At 40.8% G+C, this 27,123-nt stretch overlaps 1 protein-coding gene and 1 long non-coding RNA gene across 2 annotated transcripts; one reads left to right on the plus strand and one right to left on the minus strand.

Annotated features, from left to right (window-relative positions):
• Positions 1 to 24: 24 nt before the first annotated feature.
• On the plus strand, positions 25 to 8,814 carry LOC310884068. Its single transcript, XR_014574014.1, has 2 exons — positions 25 to 4,455; positions 5,211 to 8,814. It is a non-coding gene; the product is annotated as an uncharacterized lncRNA (long non-coding RNA).
• MMD (monocyte to macrophage differentiation associated) lies at positions 8,265 to 26,666 on the minus strand. The gene is made up of 7 exons (XM_083805260.1): positions 26,419 to 26,666; positions 20,301 to 20,382; positions 13,749 to 13,909; positions 12,834 to 12,908; positions 12,343 to 12,444; positions 11,470 to 11,539; positions 8,265 to 10,553 (listed from the first exon to the last, which is right to left on the minus strand). The coding sequence occupies exons 1-7, from the start codon at positions 26,445 to 26,447 to the stop codon at positions 10,353 to 10,355; spliced, it is 720 nt and encodes a 239-aa protein (XP_083661386.1). The 5' UTR covers positions 26,448 to 26,666; the 3' UTR covers positions 8,265 to 10,352.
• Positions 26,667 to 27,123: the final 457 nt, after the last annotated feature.

The raw sequence follows: 27,123 nt of genomic DNA on the forward strand, positions 1-27,123 counted from the left end.
GTTTTCATGAACGCTAACATACCTATATATCCATATAACTAAACATACAGATTCCATGATTATATTTTCATGTAGCATATTTAGTAGAATTTACTTGATTAATACAGATTTATATATACATACACGTTTACAAAGAGATTTTTTTTGTTTTACTGATATAAAGGCTTGCTTTTACTACGAATGTTATAGGTTATGGACAGTATGTGCTTGCTATACTAAATACACACACGCACTTACATGCTAACCTCCACCTCCCACTCTGTGTGCATTCACATGCGCCATCCCATATACATGTCTGTGTATCTACATACAGATATAAATTTAATTTTTCATATTGTGTGTTTAACAGAATTTACTTAATTGTAAATATTATATATATTATATATAATATACATTAATAGATTTCATTACTATAAAGATTGATTTTCCTTTTATGTTACATATTATGCACAAAATAGTGTACGTGCTGGCCAAAGCCCCATCCTACCTGGCCTTGAGCACTTCCAGGGAAGGGAACATCCGCAACTCCTCTGGGCAGCCTGTGCCACGGCCTCATCGCCCCCTGAGTGAAAATATTTCTTCTTTTTATCTCATCTAAACCGACCCTTTTTAGTTTAAAGCCGTTAACCCTTGTCCTGTCACTGCACACCCTGACAAAGAGTCTCTCCCATCTTTCCTATAGGCCCCCTTTAAATTCTGGAAGGAAACATTGTGTGTTATAGATACATAATACAGATTGTAGTGCGCGATAAAACTTACTGATAAGTTGTATGTATTCACATTTTTAATATGCATACATATGTGTATATTCTATATTGTGTGAACACACTGCAAGATGTGTACAGACACATTTATACAGAGAGCATCCCTGACCCCGCCATGTCCCTGGTGCCATGAGGCCTGGGCCTGCCCGTCCCTATGGCCGTGTTCTGCGGCCTGTGTCCTGGTCGCCTTTAACATCACACCCTGTGCTGTCTCTGCCAGCTGTAGCGCCCCCAAAAGCACCTCTGGCAGCTTGTGTCGATGGGCTGCTTCAGGTTTTTAAGCAAAAAACGGGGGCTGTGCTCAGCGTGTGGCCTTCGGCCAGCCAACAGAACCCGCACCCAGGCTGGCGCAGAGGCCGCATCTCCGACCTGCGTGAGCAATGCCCGGCTCCTGGCAGCCTGGCTCCCCACTGAACTACAGCTTTGTTCGCTATTTTTAGGGGATTTCGGCCTTTCTCTGAGGAGCACCTGCTGCCTCAGGGTGCCACCGAGGTCCCACTTCAGCTAAAGCTGCCCTTACCGCCTCCTCCTTGCCCAGCGGCACGCACGGCACTTGACAGCCCCCTCCTCTCTGGGAAAGAGGGCATCTAAAAGCAGCGCCGCGAACTAATTAATGGCTGTTGCTGAATGCAGCGAGTCGGGGGGTGGGCAGCTGAGCCCCCAGGGCTGAGCTGGACGCGGCCGCTGTGCGCCCCCCGCTCGGCTAAACCCGCCGGCACCTCCACCCCAGCAGCCTCGCAGTTTCCATCTGCCGGTGCCTGGTGCCCTCTGGAGGACACCGGAGACCTCACCACGGCCATGGCCAGCCGCAGCCGTCCCCGTTTCAGGGACAGAAAAGCCCCACGAAGACACGAAATACAACGTATTTATAAAAACTGCCTCCAGAAAGAGCCCACGGGCAAGAAACTACGGCACTGTAACCTCAGCACTGAGCACTGGGTCCTGCACTGCCTTATGAAAAGAGTCACGCTCCTGGCTCTGTCACACACAGCGTTAGCTCCAGTTCAGGCCTAGCTGAGTTGCTGGAGTCAGACGGCTTCCCTTTGCCTCTGGACACACAGGTCAGGGCTCGAAGTGGTACATGACAAGGCTGGGCTGGGGTTTGCGTTGCTCCAGCCACCATTAGCAGGGCTCAGCGACCTGGGTGAGATCTTCCTGCTCATCCTCTTCCCCAAAGCACATAAGATATAAAATAAATACGACTTTACCAGGCACAAAGAACACGTCCTGGATCAGCAGCATCAACAGGAGTTGGAGTCGATGATCCTTGTGGGTCCCTTCCAACTCAGGATGTTCTGTGCTTCCACGATCCTATTAACACAAGGGTGTCACTTATTTACAGTGTTTTAAGCTCTGCTTGCTGGCAAGGAGGCAATGATGGCTTTGGAGACCTGGGGGTCTAATGCTGACAGGGCTTAGCAGCCATTTTGGTGCCCTGCTCAGTGTTCGAGCACTCCTTGCAGCCCTGCCATCACTGGGGTATCCCGTCTTTTTTTTTTTTTAACTCAAGCCCTACTTTTCATGAAACCTGTAGGAATTTAAAAGCTTTAAGAGTTTTTTAACCCTCTATTAAACTTGTTCAGCTGCTTAAAAAAACATTACTTTGGAGGGAAATAAACAAGTAGGTGCATGCCTGGCAGCTGTGTTTTCCACAGTAAGACAGGCCTGGAAAGAAGAAAGAGAGAAAGAGAAAGAGAAAGAGAAAGAGAAAGAGAAAGAGAAAGAGAAAGAGATAACAGAGCCTTAAAGTGGCACTTTAAAGAAACAAGTAGGACTCACCATCATGACTGAATATGACCTCTCAGTTTCTGCTGCATATTTGCTTTTCATTTCTACATATAATCATACCGCAAAGGTGAGTGTGCATGGGAGAAATGGGAGATACCGTGGGTGTGAATACAGAGCTGCATGTCATTGCCAACTACAGAGAAGCCTCTTGAACAACTGCAGCTGCACTGGCACAAACCCTCAGTCACCGCTGCAGGGGGGACTCACAGCTCCAGCGCCGTGTGCCTGGCTGGGGATGCCAGGCCCCATCCTGCAGCACTGGACCCTGCCAGCTCCAACACAAGGGGTCACGCACGAGCTGTGCTCAGCTCCTGAGAGCCGGGCTCAGCTCCAAACCGCCTTTTTTTTAATTTTTTTCTTCTCTTTATGGCTATCATCTCCCTAATATATTTCTCTCTCTGCGATGCTGCAGCAGGACAAGGGACCCTGTGAAAATGTGGGGCCAGGGCCTCACCAGTCCTGGTAGCGAGGGGCTGCAGGGCCAAAGGCCAAAAAGTCACCAGGGCCAGGGGACTAGGATTTATCACCACATCAACACTACAACTTTGTTCTGTACTCAGCCTGATGGCACTGGGACTCTCCTGAAGCACAGGCACAGTGCTCCCTGCCTTCGTCTGAACCAGGAAGCCCAGGCTTCAGCAATGCACGGAGACAAAGGGGCATTTAGCAGGAGATGGCCACGGGTGGGACGGCCACTGCCCGCTCCTGGCACAGATGGGTCCTGAGGTCAGGTCTACAGCACCAGCTGGCACGCGACAGCCCCCTGCATGCACCCCAGGGCAGGCCTGGTAATGTGGCTTGCCTTCCTGGGCTGGTAGATGCTGGTTTTGCTCACTTGATTTCTATCTAGGTTCTTGTAGCACACCTACATTAAGCATATATATACGTACATATACTCGTATGTACACATTTGAACTTGTGTAAGCATTTATATACACATGCATATGCAAGGACTCTGTGTAAGGTTCAGTTCAGGTTATACGTGCATTTAAGTGTCATAACGCAATGATCTGTGTTGCCTGATTAGATAAGGTGGGGCATAGGGATGCTCCTTGGAAAGGGACCTTCCCATTGAGAGGTGGGTCAAACTTCAAGCACTGATGCTTCAGCACAGCCTGGGACATGAACTCCAGGGCCCGAGGCCAAAGGAAAACCAGCATAATTTAAAACAAACAAACAACTATATCAGATAGTTTATCTGAACTGCTTCCAAACTACACACATACTAGATGAGATAAGCACAGAGCCCCAGTGCTAATGAATGCAATCCTGCTGCTCTGTGCAGGCACAAACAGCAGGGATGTCCCCAGCAGCTGTGCCTAAGAGGGAAAACCAGGCCCTTTAGAAAAAATCTGGGCCTCCCAGAGCTTCAGCCCACCAACTGTGTGGGTGTCTAGTACTTTTTTTCCTTTTTACCCGTTGACCAGGGTTTCCAAGCCTTTCTCCCTCAGGCCCCCACAGTGGATGGCAGCCTCTCACACTGTGCTGCAGCCGGCACAGATGGGATCCAAAACAGCATCACCACCAGCTACGTAGGAACACATCTCCCACTGCAGCCCTTTGGTGCTATGAAGACAAAATCTTGGGGTCTCTGTGGACCTCTTGGGATTCATTCATTGCTTAGGGGACACCTGGATCCACATAGGCTTTCTTCTCATGAAACACAAAAGGTGCACAATCCCCTGCAAATTGCAGCGTTACTGGAGGGTGGCTGCACTGGTTGCGCTTGGCCAGTGCTGCCCTTCTGCTGGTGGCAGGAATGCCCCAGGGGCAGGGAAGCATGGCTGTAAGAAGGGGGCAAAGCACCAAAAGCACCACGCCCTCCTGCCCTTGCACCCTACAGCTGGGGGTCGCCTTATGAAGAGCAGAAGAAGGACAAGGACTGCTGGAGACCTGATACAAGGTATAGAAAATATAGCCTGTGAAAAAAGAGTGAAGGAAGTGTGTTTGTGTGAGTCTAGGGGAGAATAAAGGAAGGGAAGAAGCAGCTGCCTGCAGACACAGAAAACCTCACTGTAAGGGCTCTTCTCTGAGCACACCGCATAGAGGACTAGGAGTAATGGACTAAGCTATAGCAAAGAAAATACAGTTTAGATAGCAGAAAAAAAGTATAAGAGGGCAGAGGGTGAAACTGAAATAAACTGCCTGGGAGGATTGTGAAATCCCCATTGTTTGAGGCTTTTTAGAGCAGGTTGGACAAGCCCATCAGGAATGACAAGCAGAGTTCGTCCTGCCTGCAGGCAGAGGATGGGCTAAAAATACCTGAGTCCCTTCAAGCTTTATTTTCAGTGATTTAGCAGAAGGCTGATTAAGCTGCTCAGCACCACCATCAGCTTCAAGACAAAGGCTGCTTTCATTCAGTCAAATACATTCATAGATGAAGGCTTATTTATTTCTTTTTAAAATCTGCATTCCCTTCCTAAACTCATCCTTAGCTTCCCAAATGTATGGTTTTTAACTAGAGAAGATGGTTGAACTCCCAGAGCAATGACACTCAATCCTTTAGTGTGCATCACTAAATTGTTGCTCATTGAAGCCAAATGTACCATGGATTCCCTAAGTTCACTGGGTGTTGTGGGTTGGGTTTGGGTGTTTCAGCATATTCAGTAACTAGTGCTCTCTATCCAAACAAGCCTGTGGTCTGATCTGAATGTCCAGGTGAGGTTCGGTCCCCTGCTGACCATGTCGAGGAAGCTTCATACTGTCACCGGTCACTGCCTGCTCCCCAGACCTCTGCGTCGCTCCTGGAACCAAACACAACACACCAGAAAGCAAGAAGAGCTCTGCTGCAGCTAAAGCCACTAATTCGGTAGGTCCCTACTAATGGCTTTTCACCTACATGAAAATTTAAGGGAGATTTTCAAAGGCACCTAAAGGATTTGGGAGCACAAATCCACAGCCAGCATGGCTCATGCTGCTAAGCAACAAAGACATGAGTATATCCTTCTGAGAGCACCCGAGCCTCATTAGAGTCAATGATGTAACTTCTGTTATAAAACTGGTGTTGACTTAACTGCTAGCCTTTTGCAAGAGGATTTTGGTTCCCTCGCTTATCCTTAGTAACAAGAGCCCTGGTCGTACAAAGGGAATAACATTGCCACCCTTACTGCATGCAGTCAGACTCACCACATACAGGACGGAGATACCTGGTGTGACACAAGCCATCCGACACCCAGTTCAGTAACAAAACGTCAGCCTGTTGCAACATACTACCCCATCAGGAATTTGGAAAACTTCTTTCAAAGAACCCCCTGCTTTTCCCTAGAAGTAGACCCTATAAAAATTATATACTGCATTATTTCAGACTGTATATTGTATGGACATTCTAAGGGTCTTCAACTTGAATATCTTTGCATTGAATTTTCAATGTAGGCTGTAGAGCACATCCAACACCCAACATGGGGCAGCCTGGGGACATTTAGCTCCAGGCATGGCACTGCTGCTACACCACTGCTCGTGCCACAGTTGGGCCAGCACAGCTGTAATACCAAATTAAAAGCATTCAAATGTTTCCAAATAGCCACCAGTGAACATTCAGGCACCTTATGTACATTCCTTTTTAAGACTATGACAGCATTTCGTGAATTTAGCCAGACAAATGATGAAAATGGAAAGCAAACACTTCAAAAATAATAAAAGAATGACAGCAAACAGCCTCTAGCTGTTGAAGAACAACTGTCCATGCCACAAGCTAATCAACCTGCTTAACTTCACAGGAAAGGCAGGGAGCAGGCAAGCGTCCGCCTTGTCCTCCCGGTCATTCTTTTGTTAACTATTTTTAGATTTAATCTTCTGACACCTATTGACAGTGAAAGCAATTAATGAGCAGAGACTAACATCCTGCATTCTTTTAAAAATAGCAAAGCATGGAGAAAAGATTTAGTCAAGCACATGATGTGAACATGACAGACTTAGCCTCCAGAGAAATCATGTAGCTAAATACACCAGAACTAAATAAAGAATTGTGTAGGTGACTCAGTTTTCCAAACATGGGGCAGGGTCCTGACTGTGAGGAAGTTAAACAAAAGGATTAAGAGAAAAACGTTTATGAAAAGCTTAGTATCTTCTGTTTAAATGGCTCATTCCGCACACACGTTTCAATAAGAAGCAACACTAAAAGTGCTATTACACCCGTGTGACTTACCAGTTCCAAGATCAGCATGTAAGAGCTCAGATACGAGCTCTGAAAATCATGCAGTAAACTATGCATGTCTACCACAGTGACAGCCCTGAGCCCTATAAGTGTGTTATTCCATTCAGTGTACTACTGATACTGTGGCAATGCTGGGATATGTAACAAGAGTGCTGCCTAAGAGACACAGGCTTGGCATTTCAAACTAGAAAAAGATTTAAAGAAATAGAAAAAAACTTGTAAAAAACATTAAATATAACCATCTTGTATCTGCTAATGTTGGGCCATTCTGAATATCTAGAATTTAGGTATCTTTAAAAATTTGGGGAAACTGATAAAAAAGCTTTCAGTCCAATAGATACAGCAGAGGCTGCAAAAGCCATTTTTAGACACTCGAGACTCCTTTGAACAGACTTTGCTACTTTCCTAGAACTCGGAGACAGTAATACAATTTCTTATGATAATCAAAAATAATTAAGAGGGATGTGGGGAAGACAGAACTGAAAAAGAAGTCTCTTTTATGACTGCTTTTGTTAATAGAGAAAAAAATACTTGAAAAAAATCATTGAAATACAAAAAACAAACAAACCGCATACTCTAGCATAAGTTCTTCAGTGAAACCCTTCAGGTAACTCACGATTAATTCACTTTCAGAGATCATAGGAAAATAACAGCAGCAGACTGCATTTCCAGAGTGTAAAGCTTTTGGCTTAACGAAGACTCAGGAGGGAGGGACAGCTATTGCAAGCATATCAAATAGCAATAGTTGAAAGAGGTCAGCAGCTTCTCATGACAGCGTGCTGGATTATTTTTCCTGTCCACAATCAAGACTGAGGGTGCCATTCATCAGCAGACATTTTACCATGAAGGTGCAGAGCTCCCTAGTACCCAAAGTACCTGTTGCATCCTGGGTATCTCTGGAAAGATCCATTTGCAAAACTAAAAAGCTCGTTATCGCTGCTTCATTTAGACCCAGTGTACTTGTTGCAATTCTAAAACCTAGAGACATAGAAACTAGAGGAGCAAATGCTTTTAAAAAGTTTGCTTCCAGAAGATAAAGAAATCACATCTCTGTTACTGCAGAAAGCATTACCAGAAAAAGCACTATTGTTACTCCTGGGACGAATCAGCCTGGAGAGCTCAATTAGCTGGCAGAGGGGGGTGGGGAGTGGAACACAAAAGGCTAATTGACATAATATTTGTTTTGCGGACAGAAATGCATTTTTCTTTCAGCTTGTCTATAATTTATGCAATAATATACCTACAAGGATAAGAGGAAAATTATGTATTCTAGTGTTGTATATTTGAACAAAACCAGTACAAATGAGAAAGCTGAACTAAAATGGCAAACGTAGCAAGGTCCCAACATTGACCAAAATTTACACAAAGTCTTCTCCTACACCCACAGCACAAATGGAATCATTTGAATTGTAATCCTTCCTACATTTTTATAGAGTTAACCGTGCAAACACGATGGTTGTTATGTTCATACCTCCTGCATCAGGAACAGCAGTGTTAGTCCCCTACTTCCCTGCCTAAGTATTGGAGAGGGAAGATATATTAATACAGGAATACAAGGGTTTCCAAATTGCACAAAATGTTTATTGTTAGTCTAGTACATTCAATATCATATTGACTAGAATACAGTAATTCAAAATATTTTTGGCGAATTGAAATTTTTTAAAAACCATTTCAAACACTCCAAAAAGCAATGCCATGAAAAATTAACTTAAAATTAAAACAAACATATTCAAGCAACAGTTTCACTTTTGACTACAGAAAACCTCTACATGTGTTTTAGTGGTTTTAACAGTACTGCATTTAAACAAAATATATGAAATCACAAAAAGTGGAAAATACTAAAATACACAATGTTAAAAAACTGAGGCATCCAGATGTGTGAGACTTGTACTTGGAATTACCTGCCCAGTTGTCCCGTTTGTACTCTTTTGGGGCAGTTAATTACTCTGCTGTAGTGGTGCTGTTTCTCCAATCATCTGCTAACACTGTGCAGCAACTCTTCTTCAATGCCTTAAATCTAAAGTTTGTCCCTCTTGTTAAGTTCCGTTTACAAATGTATATAATCTAAAATATGCAACCCACTGACAAATCTAGGTGCAATATTAAACGGTACCTTGAAAAACATCCCTATCTTGCTACTTATCATTTGAAGATAGGCAATATTCAGAACAAAATCTGAAAAAGGCAACAAGTTTTGCTTGTTTTTGAATACTGACATGAAAAACAGGAAATTAGAAAAAGGATAAAGTCAATCTTAATATAAGACATTCATTATATAGTGGGACAGATTACAATTATTGGATAAACAGTATTACAATGACTCTTCTACAACTGGTCATTTAATGCACATCTACAATCGTGACTTACTACCACATTTTGTTTTCCTCTATGGAAAGACAGCAACACAATTGAAGACCAGTTTTACTCTGTGTTAAGTCCTAGAATGACAAGTGCCACTGAATCAAGTTCTTCACTCTTTCCTCCCTAAAAGGCTGTGCTTGTGAAGAACCAATAGCCATGAATTCAAAGTGGTCAGCAGTTGCTCTCTACCTGCTGTTCTGATGAAGATTTCCCAACAGAATGTCAATCAATCACCCCAATCAATGTTGGTGGGAAGTGGTTCTGCTGGCCAATTTAAATCCCCTTGAAAAATCCAAGCCTTAATATTACAGCACCAATATACGTATACATATTTTGGAAAAGTTACTAACCGTTTTGGATAGAGCGATATTAGCTGGGCACCTTCCTTAATACTGCCAAGGTCTGATGTCAGCTTTCATCCAAACTGCTGCTTTACTGGGCAGCACAGAGTTGAACTTGGAATCTTGAGAAGAAACTTGTGTTAATTATTTCTTTAAAGCACTTCATTTCCATCACAGGTAGAGCCAAATTAAGGTGCTATTTAAGTGGTACTATAGATGAGCAGAATATTACCACATTCAAACTCAGCAGATGAGCATTTATATTTCAGTTTGTAAAAGTGGTTACTATAATTACACCTATAATACAACCCTTGGAAGAGGTACATTTGCTTGTCAGTACAGTATGTGGAATGTAACCATTTCTTGCAAGAGATTTTGCAACATGAATAACTGCATAGATGACAGTTGTGTGTTTTCAGTTCAGTAAATGTACTTTTAAAGTTTACAAAAAACACAAAAAGTTTCTATAAAAGTCACATTATATCAAGATAATGGGTGGTAAAAGATCATTCATCTGTGATTCATGTTTAATAAATGACTAGTGGAAAGGTGACAGAAACCAAGTTCAAATCAGAAGTTACATTTTTGCTATTGCACTGACTTCACTTGAATCACTAATTTAGAAAAATTCATGTAGTTAAAAATTGTAAAGTTAAACTAGAATACAAAATTTATTTGTAAACATCAGGTAGCCAGTTCTACTAACATGGAATGGACTCTTAGTACTGCAGTACAGTATCTTAGTTATTTACAGCACTTGCCATACGAAGGACAATTCCAGGACACACACAACATCAGTTCACAGTAATTGTGTTCAGAGAACTACCAATGTCAGTGCAGTTTTTCTGTGCAATTTTCCGATTTCCCCAAATTCCTTAAGTCAAATAATACTGTTACAGAGGCCAAGTGCAGATTACTCCCCCCACTCTGATATATATGTATATATCATAAGTGACGAATGATGTCTGCAGGACTTCTGTAAAGGTACTTCCAAATGGCATAGTAATGAACAGCAGCTGCTGTGGCCACAAATACGTGCCAGATGGCATGGGCAAAAGGAATGACTCCATCGCTCTTGAAGAACACCACACCAAGACAATATATCAAGCCTCCCCAGGCAACCTCCTGAAGTCCATCGGTGTTGCTCTGACAATTAACAATTAACAGACAGACAGACAAATTAGAAAACCAGTATACTAACATTTAATTACACTTGTGAAATACTTTATACAATATGTTTCGATAGCACAATAGAACTAGTAGTGGGATAAATCAAAAGTTAAGACAAGTCTGATATTTTGCTTCAGGCTTGTTTTGTTAGCAGAGCAGACAAGCATGAAAAAGCCAATTGCTGAGAAATCATGTTTCTCAAATACAATGCATTAGTCTGATAGAGTTCAGCTACTTCTCATCCACTCAATTTTGCCCTGCTTCACTGAAACGAAAAGCCTCTAGTAAGAGACAAAAAGCTAGCTTTGTTCCACATAAGTTATTTTTAAAGGGGCAAGAGTCAATTTACTTCCCCCATCTTGACCCAGACTGCAGAATCAATTAATTAGATTTTACCTAAAGCTCTTCAACATACCAAGAAAAAGGGACAATTTGTTATCAGAATTTCATTCTACTGTCCTAAAGAAAGCTTCTCTCCCAACTTCTAAGTCTTGAGCAGGCATCAGATACATTCATGAACAGTAAAATCTAGAAGCATTCCATGACAGGTTAATGTATTTTGTATCTTCATCATTTTTACTAAAATCAAGGTAAATTACATATTACATTCAATATCCTTTCAGAGGTAGGGATCTTCATGAAGTTTGGAACCCAAGCTCTTTTTATCTAGACTCCGTGGCCCAGGTTCAACAAAAGAAGGTAACATTTCACTGAATGCAAGCTATAAATCCAAAAATATACTTGACTATATTTGGTTCTTCTGCAGGGAAGTTTATAATTATGGTGGACTAAAATTAAGATCTTTTCAGAAGAAACAGAGCTACACCAGTACTTAAATCAGTTATAAAAGGAAAGTTTGTATATTTGTAATGTCAACAATCACATTCCTTACCATGGAGGTCACTACCAGAGCAGGAGAAAATCCCATCGCTAAGTAGAAAAAGAGTTCAACGATCTTATACCTAAAACAGAGCAAAATGAACCATTTAAGGTGGAGTACATAAAATACAAACATCTCCTTCAACAGTAAAGAAGATATATCTAAGATTTTATGTTAGCATGAGTCCATTCAACTTCTCAAAAAGCTTTTCACACAGATATGTTTTATTACAACAAAGCTGTTATTTATCTCTGTGCATGCTACAGTTGCAGACAATACCTTCTTCACTGAATACTGCCTAGATGCATTCATTTGCATTAAATACTAATGAGAATAAAATATTCAGACAACTTATATTCTCTTATTTGAGAAGCTCAACAGCTCATTGCCAAAACAAAGAACAGTCTGTCTTGCCCACTGAAAGTACATAAGAGCAGGCTCTAGAACTTGCCGAACTCAAGGACGCATATTTCAAATTAGAAACACTAGTACTACTATTAGAAGGTAGCAGGAGTTAGTAGATCTCAATATATATGCAGTATAATCTATACATATTACTACATAAATTAGTGGCATAAAAAAGTTCACTTTTTTTTTTACATTACCCACTCATTCCTGTTTTCTTGTAGTAAAGTTAAGAAGTTTTAAAATTGGATACTTCCCTCCCACCACTTTAAGAGGAGACAGCAATATACCCTAAAGGCAGGTTATGACAGAGTGAATACACTTATCATTTGACAAGATAGAATTTTGCATCACTCATCACTTATTTCCACCATCTCAAAGGTCTTATTTCCATCTATGAAAGGCCAGGTACTTTAAGGAACGTTCAGAAAGCAAGAAAACCACAAAGCTTAAAAGTTGAATGCAAATAATAATTCTTACTTTTCATGGTAGAGAAATACATAAATGGTTCCTCCAGCAGCCATCAGCCAGATAAACCAACGCATGTGAGATGCTAGAGGTCCAAGCTCACGTAGATTTAGCCTGGAAGTACAGAGATTTCAACAGACAAAATTAATGAATGAATGAAGCATATTGACACAAGAGTAGGAGGCTTGGTAAAAATAAATATTCAGAGCTATAACGTAGGCACAATGAGGGAGAAAATATTTGGACATACAGAGGTAGAAGGTTTGCTTATATTGATGTAACAACAGCACAATGTGGAATACACATAAACAAACAGCTTTCTAGTGCTTTCAAATACTACTTCCTGTTTTGCAAATCCCAGGGGATTATTACGTTCCATTGCACAATGCAGAATGTAGTCAGTTGCTTATATGAAGACACCTATAGAATGTGAAATGTCACAATGATAGCCTGTTTACATTGGAAAAAGCTTTAATTCTGAAGCTGTGCTTCAGACTTCTTACCATGGTGCATATGATGCTGCAATGAAGACGTAGATCATCATTCTGTCACACATGTGAAAGCAATGCTCCATTGTCCTAGTAGGAGAAAGAACAAGTTCATCAAGTAAGATACTGGAAAGATTTTTGTATCACCACATTTTCCTGACACATTTTGGAATTACTTTAGGGGAAATGCCATTATCTCCTTAACCTCTTAAAACCATTTGGAGGACTGTCGACCTTTATTCTACTTCACAATGTCATAAGCAAGACACGTAGGAGATGAGCGCTCTTCCATCCCTCTCATCGTACATTCTGCTCACTGTCAAGGAGGCAGAATGCTGTCACATCAACCCTCTCTAATCCAGAAACTTATCCTGTTACTACTAGTTAAATGCTATTTATGGCCCAGAATTATATAGGGATAACAAAAAATACAAAGAAAATCACACCTTAGTTTTCCTGTTGCACCCTTGCTCCCAAGGCTGTTAGCCGTGTATCGCATTTCATTTCTCTTGGCAAATTCTGTGTTAAAGTATTTGAGCATGCCATAGTCCCAAGCTGTCCTCATTTCTAAAATGGGCTTATATCCACCATGCACTTGTATTATGTTCTTCCAATGCAATTGCTAGATTAAGACACGTTAGGTTATCAGTTGCGTTGGAAGAACAAAAAAACCCTTCCCAAAAGGCACCAAACATTGCAAGTTTGTTTGCACATGAACTTGGCTCATTATTTCTTCCAACAGAATCAAGGGTTTAGTTCATTTTGTTTTGCTGTTTTATTTTGTTTGTTTGTTTTGAAGTGATTCAGTACAAGGCACTACCCCAACCTTCTGTAAAATCATTACTTTTTGACTACTTTAGAAATACAGTGTTAAAACATCACAGAACATGAAAATAAATAAAACATCGCATACAAGAGCTATAATGATACCTTAAGTGACTCTTTTTCCAAGAAACTATATGAAATACCGTGGAGACAATGAAGAGCGCACAGAGCCCCATGCCATACATCCATGCTGTTATCTTTTCCCATCGATCATCAGAAAGCCGGTGGAGAAGGGCACTACCCACAATTGCAGGAACAATAAGGAACTAAAAACCAAAACAAAATACAAACAAATGTTAATACTGTACTTGCTACCAACATAGCTACTACCCACAGTACTGTAACAGCAAGGTGGATGGTTTTATGGCATGCTGCAGTATTACATGTATGACATTTGATGGCAGCCTCCCAACTGGCAGAAACTTTTCATTTAGTTGCAAGTTGACACACAAGGGTCTAGACTTCGGCAGTGTCTCAGACAGCTAGGTTATACCTGCCTGTGATAAGTTTCTCCTCACATGGAACTAGGATAAGCTACTAGCTCCTCTAGCCATGATACAAAATCAGACAAAAGGATTTACAAAGTCCGACTAGTGGTGGTTTTTTTTCCTCCTCATTCTGCTTTGTATTTCTATAAAGGTTTTCATCTAACTCTAGGCTCAGATCTAAACCACCACTTGTGCACAGAGGCTAAGCACAGGACAGACCAAAAGAAACTTAAATCTCAAATGAAAAAATAAAGTATTTCAAAGTGTGCAGTTAAATAGAAGGTAACAGAATTAATCAAAGGCTTTGCAGAGCTTGGGTTTTAGATATAAGTTACCTGCAGACTTATGAAGATTCTTAATGCACAAATATGAAGTTCTTATACTGCAGCGTATCCCTGACTGTTTTCCTTTCCATCTCCCTCTCAAGCAGCTTTAATACAGATTTTCCAAAGTGACCACTGCTATAACATCATGATGGAATTAGCATGCTCACATAAAGTATCTAAGAGGTGGGCTGCAGGTTTCATAGAATCACTTTCCTCTCCAGGATAAATTACCTTATCTATCTTTGTCTCATTCAGGGGGAAAAAAAAAAAAAAGAACATGTCAAATTAAGTATTTAGAGAAAAGAACCTGCTGTCTCAGACATTTCTACCTGTCTCCTTCTACTATGAAAGAGTATCTTTGTCAGCCTTTAAGTTAAAAACTCTGTAGAAGTTCCTTTTCAGACCCTACTGTATATCTTAAACATGAATTAAGTCACTGGAATTGGAATAACTTCATAGATTAAATACTTCATAGGTTAACCTAAGTCTCACATACTAAACAAAGCTAGGAACCACTAATGTTTAAACAAATCTGGCAATTCTGCTCTGCACTACAGGTTTGATAGCTTAGAACACAAAGTGCAGGCTAGACCAGAACTATCTTTGTCCTGTGTCTACATACAGACAAGAAACTGAGGCTCTCATCACAGCTATGGTTCAAAAGATGCACAGCATACTGAATGAATCTGTAAAGCAGCTGGTTAATCCAGAGAAAGGGTTAAAAAAAGACAAAATTCTTTTACTTCTGGATTTTGAAGTACCTCACCTGTCACTTCATTACTATTATAGCTTCTTCCTTTCTGCAAAGCTTGGTACATTCAAACCAAAAGCTGTAGAGCCATACAAATGAGAAGTATGGCATTCTTGTGTATACAGCATTTGGACCAGAGGTGAAAATACTTTCTGAGTCTTGCAATGAGACTATGGAAGTTGACTTCATGCACTTTAAGGCCAAAAATAGTCTTCCAGTCTGGCTTCTCGTTTATCACAAACCACAGATTTCCATGTACGTATCCTGGAGAGCCCTCAAATTCAAGTAAGGTTAAAAAGTGTTTCACTCCTCTGGAGATTAGTCACTCCTGATTTCCACATATGGCATACAGTTTAAAGTGTGGCTAAAGCCCTTGAGACAGCAGGGAACTGATTAGATGTGACAGTTGTTTCATTTCATATTTGCAGGAGACAGGAAAATGCTAAGCTCCAGAAGTTTTTGTTTTTTTTTTTAGCTGGGCTTCTTTAAGCTGCAGGATCATGCTGCATCCACATTTGTCAGCTTGCTTCCCAATTTCTGATACAAATTTCAATTTGACTAAACTTGACAGAGAACCGAAAAGTTTCAGAGATATTCTGTATCCACAAGTGTCACGAGCATGACAAATCCCTACTAAATCTCTGTTACAGGCCTAGGCATGAGCTGCTCAGAGATTCCACCTGGAGCTCCAATTGAGACCTTCTCATAGGAAAGAAGGCCTCCGAGGAAACTAGATTTAGATATTACAGAACATCTTGCCTTTCTTATGGAGGTATCCCAGCTTCTTACCAGTCTACTAAAATAAATGTTTCACAAGATAAGCTATAATGCATAATGCTCAAATGGACCAACACATAGTTTGCTGCCAATCGCTTTTTCCAAAAAACTCTTGTATATAAAGTTTCAGGATAAAAACAAGCAATTTTCTGTTCCTCTCTCTTTGCACCTTCAGAGAAAAGAATACAGCCAGAAATGAGTATGTGGTTGAAGGGCTGAATTCATCTCTTTTCTGCTTTGTCGGTCTCTAACGAATGATTCTATTTCTCACAGGGAACAATACCATACTAACATGAGAAGGATTTATTGTGTTTTATTTTTCTCCCTAAGTATTCTATTTGGAAACACTTTGCCTCTGTGCCCAATATGCATCATGGGAACAGTTAGACTAAACAAGAGATGTTCTATTGCTTTTTTTCTGACCAAAAATAGCTAGATTAAAAACAAAATCCAGAAATGATACTCTGCTGTTTGAGACAACTGGATAGAAGTTCTTTAGGTTCTAACACCATACCACATAACGTGATACAATGGACTTTATTAAACCTAATTTATGTCTCACAAAAACAAACACTAGTCAGCTAAACAAGACATCTTCATTTCAAAAAGTTGCTAGCACAAAAACAGTATTCTTCAGAATAGAGAAGCAATCAGTCCTTTAAAAGGAGTGGTATTTACCAGAAACTTAGTCAAATAACCAGAATTGATAGAATGAATGTGACTGTGCTGTGTCACTTTACAGGAATGACATAGCATATCTAAGTTGCCAACATTCCTAATAATAAAATTAGCCAGAAGTTCAAGAAATTTTGCTTATTTCATCATGAAGTACAATTCTTCCAAATGAAAACCGTCACCCACCAACTTAATGTACTGTGAACAAAACAAGACCGATAATGCTCCGATTTACTGACTCCATTGCCTTCACTAATACTTGCTAAGGCAGAAATGGGACTGGCAGAAGGATTTACAGAATGAGAGAAAGGCAACAGTTTCACTAAGTTTTCTAGAGAAATGCCAGAACAAAATGAGCCTGAAGTTACAACAACAATACAAAAAGATGACAAAGGATTAAAATGTATTTATTTACAGCTACAGGATGGAATCTTTAAGAGGCAGCTTAGGTGCAATCCCCCCATGATATGTTTTGCAGAAACTGACTACCACAACCACTGCTGTCACAAATAACAGCCACTGTAAAAAACTAAGGCACAAAGAAAGATCCAGAAACAGTAAGCTGTAGACCTGAGCAGTCATACTTCAGTGAAATTACACTCTCTAGGTATCAGTTTATAGGTATCTCCCATCTTTTTGGGGTTGCTGAGAAAACTGGTACTTTGGTCAGTATTTTATCTGTATTTCTTTCATATTTCTGTAGGCAATCTCTCCCACAGAGAGGTTTAAAAAAAAATGTTAAAAATTGCTTTTGTCTGGAACATTCATGCCAACTTAAATTTGGACATGAGGCTATGCAGCTCATATAGTCAACAACACAAACTTTGATGCACAAGCCACTGTGGCAAAGCATGTATTACCATGGAAGAGCATATACATGGCTCTCACGTGCCCTTTATTGAGAGGGAAGTGCTTATAGCATAAAGATAGCCCCTACAGTTCCTCTTTGAAAAGGAAGACAAAGACCGACAAAGCAGCCAAAAAAGCCACGTGACACTTAGACAGAACCATGAAAGACTGCCCATCTCAAGCTTCCTGCTCCACAATCGCAGCCCTGAAGCCATATAGTCTCTCTTTACTCATGAATTTTCTCTTCACGAATAATGAGACAGGTGTCATGGAATGAGAAGTCTACTGGTGACTTGGGTTTTGCACTATACAGAGGACAGAGAAACTGCTACTATCAGTCAGGTAGAACTGAGACATTTTCATCATAAGAGCACTTCTGAAATTTTGATGATTCCTCTTTCCATGCTCCAATGGCCTGGAAAATGCTCCAAGCCTCATTTTTGAAATATTTACTCTTTTTCCATGCACTTCACAAACCAAAACTAGAACTTATTTTAAGAATAGTTCCTCCTTTCAAGGCAGTTGGAAGCAGCTTTTAGAGCAGTATAACACAAACTGCGGCTAAATTCTGAAGTTTTTATACATCAGAACATGTCTTTTGTCTGATAAACCTTACAAGCACTAAAAAGTTTCAAGATGAAATAGCAACTTGCCCAACGCTTTGATTTAGCTTACCTAACAATTCAAATGCTTATTACTCCTGCTTCTCAAACAGTTTCCTTCCTGTTCTTCTAAACAGAGAGCAGTTTTTCTGTCTCTACATTCAACTGCTTAGCTGCCCTTCCTGTCTCCTAGTGACTAAAGACAAGTCAGTGCTTCCTTTAAGGTTAAAGACATTTTAAACAGCCTTTCTAGTTAGAAATTTGAAGCCACCTTACTATGCTACAAAGTTATCTTTTAAATTTTGAATCAAAAAGCAATATATGGGATTCTGTATCCCCATTTATTAATTGACATTTTTGAAGCAGGTGCTTAAACTGACCACCATATATTTTTAAACCAAAACCAGAAGAGATACCTACCTGAGGACTACAGTTATGCTCATAAAATACAAGTTGACTATTTTCTGAATTGCAAGTAAAAAGAAATAGGAGGAAAATGGAGAATCATTGCTATTAACCATAAGCTATTTTGTATATATTATGTCACTGCCCTAATTGAAAACTTATCTAGCAACTACTACTCAACTACTTGATCTTCTAACATTTAGTAAAACAGGCTGTAACATGGAAGAGGAAAAAAAGCATCTCCCCAGCTTTTTCCGTATAATTCATTGTGTTTTCCCAGAAGAGATTTCTATCTCAAGGCTTTAGATTTTGATTAAAAGATATTTATTGCATACAATTTTATTTAAGGAGTAATCCCTCTATTGTACTATACTTTATACTATATTTTCTTCCAAAGCGTATGTTAACATATGCCCAAGTTGTGAGCAGATCACGGTAGATTTTAGCATGTGGCTTGACTGTTCAGAATTAGGATTAGACAAATTCACCATAAACAGCATTATACCACAAAACACTGATATAACAGCAGCAGGTTACAGCCAAGGTAACAGGCAGGAATATGACATGCCTGTTGTTCAACTGGATGAAGCTTAGAACTGCTAAGGAGTACAGCAACTTCTGCCAGATATCTTGACAGCCAACTTTTTGGCCAGGATTTGTACAAGGATTAGAAGATAAACTACACACTTGTGCAAACTAACAGAATGTTGCTTCATTTCTCTAGACAAATAAGCACATATTTACATAATGTTGTACAAGAGACCCTTGGCTTAAACACACACAAGCTTCAGTCAGCTTTTCTATATGTAAACCAAGAAGATTCCATTTCTACGAGTAACACAGAGCTGCATGTTTGTTATTTATAAAATACACATGAAGGATCTAGGAAGAGCTCTGTTCTTAAAGGACTGAAGAGTCCCATGCACCACACCATGAGCATTTGTATCTGTGGCTCACTCAGACACATTGGAGGTAAAAGAATGTAGCCAAAGTCAAACCTACTTCAAATGTTTGGAGTAAAACACGAGATCAATGACAAGCACTGGCTGCCTTTATAAAAGGGCAAATGCTAAGTTTAAAAAAAAAGTTTAAGACTCCTTTCCAACTACAAAAAAAAGTGGGACTGCTTTCATTATTTTGTATACATATCACATATTCAAATCTAGTATGGGTCTTTACATGACAAAAATAAGGACAGACTAGGATTTTTAAGAGGGCTGTCTAGCGTTTATGATCAGCATTGTTATTGTCCCTTTCAAAACAGGGAATTGAAGAGAATCAAAGAATCAGTTTACAGATATTAAGTATCAGAACTAAGCCATTTTAGCTCTTCTAGCTATTATTATCCACATTATTATGTGTTGTTTTTTTTAAATGAATCTTTTGCATTCTAACCTGAATAAATCTCTGATACTTCCAATATAGAATTCCCATATTACTACATGAGCACAGCACCAGGAAATCTGAGTTGCAAGATTTACTAGTATATTTATTTATTTGCTTATTTGCAGTCATCCTTTCACTGGCACAAGGTAAAACCACATAAAAACATGAAATTAACTTTGGTAAAAGGGAATCTTGAAAAGCATTTGGAACTTCTGGAGATTCAGAACAAGGACTAGTGATTACCAGCCATCTAGTTAGTGTTACATTTAATGGGCTGTTACAGCTGAAGCTTACACAAAAAAAAGCAGAATAGTTATAAATATATGCTTGGGCAAAGCTAAGTATTTAGCCATGTAAAAAAAATTACTGAAACACAGTTCAAAAAAAAAAGTACTTACTGCATGTGTGTAACAGTTAGCAGCATGTTCATAGCAAGTGGGTTTGTAGCGGCTGTTCGCTGGAGCTGGGTGGTTCATGAACCTGTTGAATAATTAAGGAGTGTTGTTAGGAAAGTTAATAAACCATCTCCTTGGAGCATCATGAAGGAATACCTCCAACCCAGTAACATTAAAAATACGTGTACAGACACGTTTAAGGTAACTGTTACAAAATTCAAATTTTTCTCAAATATGTTCTCTTACCAGAAAGATCAGTTGACCATTCAGTACACAGACAGTCACAGAAATGTTTTTATCTTTAACCAAGGCTTTTCTCATTTAACAGAAGTTGCATACAGAAGTCATACCCCTCCCCTTTTCCACTTGCTTGGTCAAATAAAGAATTGTCTCCTGTTTTAAATACATAATACTCAAAATTTTCTTGAATTATGGCCCTCATGATAGCTGCCAAGGGTTACTCTTCTTGAAAGAAATTCTTGAAACTCCAGCAATATTCCAGTTCTATAACACTTCAGAATAAGCCAACTTGAACTTTGTCTTTTCTACTCCCATAGCAAGCAACATTTGCTGTTGGAGTGTCAGATGGCTCAGTTTTTTCTTTGCGGCTAGTGCTATCTTCTGTCTGTAACTAAAAGAAGTCACACAGAGAAGAAAGGATATGCTAATGGTTAACTCAGAAGAGGAATCATTTCAAGAGCATTTCCATGACATTCCATCTTTTTCTCTAAGAATTTTCAAACATTACCTAACAAACAATCAATCTCACCAAACAAAGCCTATGCAAGTCAAACCAAGTATGATGAAACTTGAGAAAGTTGTGGAAGAGCTAGCCAAAACAAATGTTGCGTTTAACTATTCCAAGGAGCCCAACATTTGAGTTGTTTCTGTGAAACTACAAAAATAAAGCGTGTGTATAAAAACCTTGGAAAACCAGCACGCATCCATATGCAACCAGTCAAAGATCAAAGTTAGAAGCTACCGCAACAACAGTACCATGTGTGTTAGCCCAGCACAGCCTACTATCATACAAAAGAACTGCTTTCACTAATAAATTGTCTTTGTAAGTTCCAGGTTATGGCAGACTATTATAAAACTAGGCATTGGCAATTAGTCAGGTATCCAACAAGGCAGGGAACAGCTTCACAACAAATACAGAACATGTCTATGTTCAGAACTGAGAACAGTTTTATTAGCAGGATTTATATACAGGGCTTGTTAGAAAAACTTTGGTCCTGCCTCACGTCCCTCCTGGTTTAAGTGAGAAACAATTCTATTTTTGGGACATCTATAAAATATTGACTAATTTCAAAACAGTGAGAAAAAAGGGGGAAAGAAAAAAAACCACATACCAAAAAAGCCCCACTCAGCCAGAATCTTGTCGTATGAGCAAGCAGTTCCTGATTTCTGGGATAAGATACTTGGTTTACAAATCATTCAATAAAACCTTTTTTCTTCTAAACTGATATATGAAAATTTGCTAAGACTTAAACAGCCTTGATAAAGTAACACAGTATCATCATGTCCAAATTATGGCAATTTCAAAAAAAAATGTTTCAAATGTTATGAATGTAAAGGATTAAAAAATGTGTATTTTAGTCACAGAAGCTGAGTATAAAATGTTGTTACAAATGAATAGTTCCAAGGAAGTTAATGTATAGAAATGGCAATTTTTTTGCCAGTGAAAAATAACACTCTTCTCTAAGAGGATAATGCAATTGTAGTCATATGCACAGGCTTGTGGAACATTTGGAAAACAATATTGTTGCCCTGTGCATACAGATCTTCAACAGCTGCTGAAGACCATCTCAACATCATCTAAAGACGGAACATTCAGTTCACTCAGTTCTGCTTCCAAGTTTGGAAAACATTTAAAAATAAAAGCATCTGTTGGCTCAGTTGAGTGACCAGGATTAGACTGCCCTTGCTCAACTCCATAGACTCAAAGTCACAGAAAGCCTTCCACTGATTATGTCTAGAATATTACTAAGTTTCTCCAGAGGCCATGGTGGTACCTTAGAGGTCTTACAAGAAGAGAGAGGCTACAAAAACCTGAAGAACACAAAGGAATAAGCTTATCCTCAGCGTCACAATTTCTATTGTTCAAAACTTCTGTATATTATCATCTAATAAGCTATAAATAATTGAAGGTAGCCTGCTAATGGGATCTTCCATTACCCATTAGAGGATTAGAACACAAAGATATTAACAAAGCTATCCTTTCTCTATTATCTACACAAAGGGCGTTTTCCCACTCTTGGTGCCAACACAAGAATGATGCAAATATTCATTTATCTACATGGTAACTTTGTCTGAAATCTGATGCTTGCCTGCTTTTCCAGGCAAATTTCACACATGCACCTTTACTTTCAAAACATTTCAAACATCCTTTTTACATTAAAAAAATATTTCATTTCTATTCATTTAATTTAAAACAACTTGCTTTTCTTCCAGAGTCCTGGCAGAGTAATACCATTAAGAATACTTAATCCATCTCTTCACTTACATGTTTATACCACCACCAACACCAGCATGTTTTGACAGGTGCCAAGAGTTAGACTTTACCTGTACTTTAACAAACAGGCTCTCCAAACAGCCCAGCACCTAACTGCTTTACATTTGACATACTTGCACTTCTTTCTGAAACGTGTCAACTGCCATAGACTGCAAGACCCAGACAGCAAGTGCTGTGGCATATTCGGTCAGGTCACTGCTCATGGACAGCATTTTCAGTAAAGCAAAACTTCAGTTATCTCCCTGTGCCTTTTTATAAGACTATTTATAAATGTTACAACTTCTGAGGGAAGATCATCCAAAAAGTGGTCGAACAGGGGAATAATCAAATGCAGCCAGTGCCACCCTTGAGTTTGCTTCATTTCCAATTGACTGTTCATGTTCAATGCTTTGAGAAACAGACCTGACATTTGAAGATAGCTCCTTTCTATTAGTACGTTGAAGAGCTCATAAAAAGCAGGACAAATCATTTTGACACATTCAGTTTAAGAAGTCAGTCATTTACTCCTCTAGTTAGGTACACATAGGGCATTGCAACACAAAGGCAGAAGAATTTGGTTGTAGACTTATTCACAGTGTGGAGGCAAAAACTGCTCCGTTCCTTCTTCAAGGCAAATGAAGAAAACAAACCACACCACGGGCAACAGCTGCTTTTGTTTTCTGCAATGTGAATAGTGCAATACAAGGAGATTGTTTTGCCCACTATTTACGCGTCAAGTTTGCCTCTTCTGAAAAAAGGACAGTTGTGAGGAATACACACCTTCCTAACAGAGGAAGTTTGAACGACAGCACTCAAGTGCTATTTACTCCTAAACAAAGGCTCTCCATAACACAGCGAGTAAGGTTATTACCAAACGCAGGACAGTCTGAGAAACTGCACTCCAATTTATAGGAAACATCTCTAAGTGAATGCTTTTGATTCTCAAACAATCATATTCTTTAACAGCAGCCCTAGTGAAATTGCAGTCATTCATCAGGAGATATACCAAAGTATCTCACAAGAAAGGACATATATGTCTCCATTTAATATAGTGACAACCTAAAGTCTTCAGCATAAAATACTAACTCCTTCAACATCAGAAGACAATACGGATATAACTACAGAGTCTGAAAAATTAGTTTGAGCATCAGGATGCAGCATTTTCAGCTTAACTCAGCTCAGCAGGCTTCGCTGCCCGAGGACAAACACATTGAGCCAGGACAGTACCACTGACTGCTCAGACACAGCTGCTCCAAATTCTACATAATCTCTTGGTACTATGTTCAGTTCCTTACAGACAGCCATGAAGAATATAAGCATCTCCAAAGTTTCCTGATTTACTTTAGATAAACATGATATATTCTGACTTTCTGTACTAGAACTTGAAATTTCTGAATCTAAGACTAATAACTACTTGGGACCAGCCATGAGATCATAATGCTTTTGCATTCAACTCCGTTATAAGTTTAAGTAGCAAAAAAGTTTAAAGTAGCCATGCTTGGCGTCAAATAGATCTTGAGCTTTAAGAATGTTCCAGCTTTATAATTTTGCATCATATAAACAACATTCACTAACAAGTACATTCCCAATAGAATTGGAAAAGACAGTGAGAAAGACATGCGACTTCATTTAAAACAAGGGAGAAGAAACTCATACCCTTGTTCCCTTTACATAACCTGAACTTTGATCTTGAAATACTTCAAATAATTAGCATTTAAAATATATAGACTAATCTGTTTTTCTTCCCAGAGACCACTGATCTCAAGTTCCTGTTAATTTCCAAGGGGACAGATGCTGTATGACTCACTGTGTCTCTTAATTCTGAAATCACTGCATTTGGGAGAGAAAGGAGGAGGAAAATCGGAGGGTCCTTAATGCTTTGTCTTAGCTTGCAAACCCAACTTAAAAAATAATAAAAAAAAAAAAGAATCCTAAATCTATCGCACATACTTGTGTGGCATATGTTCTCTGGTATCGCTGCAGTTTGTACCCAAAACTGCAGAAGAGAAAACACCTTTCAGATCTTGCTTTGTTCTTGATTCCCATCTGCTGTATGAATTGTTCTTTGAAGCATGAAGCAAAACATCAGTAAAAACAGCAAACATCAATAATGGTCTCAAAGATCTAGATTTCTGGGGGTGTGGGGGTTTCTTTTCAGGAAGCATATTTCCTTTATTCAAGTCAAAAGGCCTCATACTTCCTTTTTAGCAGCCTAAAAAGCTCATTGTCTCTTTTTATATTTTTTTTTTTGCCTTGTGCTTTCCAGCAGCAGGAGAGACCAGTGAGACCCCATAAGCCACAAATAACAGCGTATCTCCAGAAATTGCAACAAGATGGGGACAACTCCACAAAAACAGCAGTAGCATACATTAAGCTGGGCTGTATATTTAGATACCAAAACAATTTGTTACGTTGTCTAAGCTCTTTGCTTTTGAGAGGAAAAGCAAAAACCACAAGCAGGTCAAAATTGATCAGCATTGCATTCTCATTTATAACCGCGTAGGTAAGGTTTTGAAGAGAAATAAGCAGGTTTATAAGCAGCTTGATTCTTTCTGACCAAATCAGTAGATATGGCCTCTTTATGAATTCAGTCCATTTGGTTCAAAACAGAGGCATATTCCTCTGGACTTAGTACCTTCCTTCCTGGATTAGAAGGTATCTAGTCGTGGTTTGCAACTATCCAGATAATTTATCTTTACTACTGCTGAACAACTGAGTCACAGAAATAATTTTGATCAACAGAAGCAGACCACTTGTTTAGAAATATCCGTGAAATTACATATGTAAAGATTCATGTTACTGCATGACACTAAAGACTACATGAAATCAGCTATAATCCAGGAATCCATTAACAATTGTGGTACCCTACACGCATCAGGTCCTGGAAAAAAAAAATATCTGTGCACCCCACTGACTGCCCAAAGGATTCCTTAACCTCCTGGCAAGTACAAAAGGCAAAAACTCAACTGAAGCGCGGGCAGAAGTCACACCGGGTGCAGCACATCTGGGCGCAGGGACAGGCTAGCACATCACCCTAGGTGCGGGTGGCTACAGAAACGAGGTCTGATCGCACTAGTATTTCCCCCTTCCTCACTTCCCTTTCAGTTTTATTTTGCTTTTAAGCCCCAAGCTTTGGTTTCTTGAGCGAGGCGGTGGAAGAAGAGCAGCCCTACAAGAGCCTGGCCTCACCTGGCGGCAGCCTGCCTCCTAGAAGTTACCAGCCCTGCTCCTGGGCTTCGGGTACCCAAACCCCCCGGGTACCCGCGTTCCCTTGAGGGCCCCCCCGTGAAGGGGAAGGCGGGCAGCATCCCACAGCCGCCCCGACCCCACAGAGAACCCGAGCGTCCCGGGTCGGCAGCCGGGTCTGTGACACAGGGCCGGATGCGCGACCCTTCACCCAGTTAAAGAGGGGAAAAAAAATAAATAATGAAAACAGACACACGGGTTCCCCTCCCGCCCCGCTGGAGAGGCGCTGCTCGCGGCGTGTGCTTGCCCGCTACAGCCAGCGATGCCCCGGCCCTCAGCCCCGGCGATACCGAGAAACGCTCCGGTGACTGCCCCCAGCCGGGCAGCCTGACCGCGGGGGCAGCCGGGGGTCCCGGCCCGGGGAGGGGGGGGGTCCCTCACCTCCTAAACCTCTCCTGGAGCCGCCGCATGGATCCTGGCCGCCCGCCCCGGCCAGGCGGCGGCAAGCGGGGGGTCGGGACGGGAGGCTTCGGGCGGCTCCTGAGGCGGCGAGGGCCGGAGTCCGGGCCCTCATTGGCGTGCGAGCCGCCGCGGCGCCGTCCGTCGGCGAGGCGCGGGAGCCGAGCGGGCGAGCGGCGGCTGCAGGCGGCCGCTTTAACCGGCCCCTCGGCTCCCCTCAGCCCGCCCGGCCCCCGCTTCCCTCCGCCCCGGCCCGCCCCCGGCCGCCCGGCCCGGCCCGCCCCTCGCTGAGGCGGTGGCGGGGCCATGGCGGGAGGATGGCGGCTCCTTCATGGCGGCAGGGGCGTGAGGCGACCGCCGCCGCACCACGGCGCACAAACAAGCACATATCTGAGGGTTTGGCTATTTAAACAGGCCTGATTTTTAAACTACAGAAGCTGGAAGAGCACTTCCGCGAGGGAAGCCGGGTGGTGGCGGGCTCTGAGCACCACACAGGCCTTTGTCCCTGTACCACGCTCGGGGCTGCCCAGCAGAACAGGCTCCTCCAGCAAAGCTGTGCCTCTGCTGTCGCATAGAGCTGCACGTGGGGTGATTTACTGTGCTTTAAGCCGGGGTTACAGCGGCTGGGCTGCTGCTGATAATCTGGCTAGCTGTTTTACTAGTTTTCCAGCTGTAAGCCACTGAGGT

The sequence above is a fragment of the Anser anser genome, assembly GCF_964211835.1.
Source record: "Anser anser genome assembly, chromosome: 19".
In the NCBI taxonomy this organism is placed as follows: domain Eukaryota; kingdom Metazoa; phylum Chordata; class Aves; order Anseriformes; family Anatidae; genus Anser; species Anser anser.

Coding starts and splice junctions, on each gene's coding strand:
- MMD (XM_083805260.1), bottom strand. CDS start 26,447: ATGCGGCGGCTCCAGGAGAGGTTTAGGAG. Junction 20,383..26,418: donor CTCCAGGAGAGGTTTAGGAG/GTGAGGGACCCC, acceptor ATTATTCAACAG/GTTCATGAACCACCCAGCTC. Junction 13,910..20,300: donor CTAACTGTTACACACATGCA/GTAAGTACTTTT, acceptor TTTGGTTTTTAG/TTCCTTATTGTTCCTGCAAT.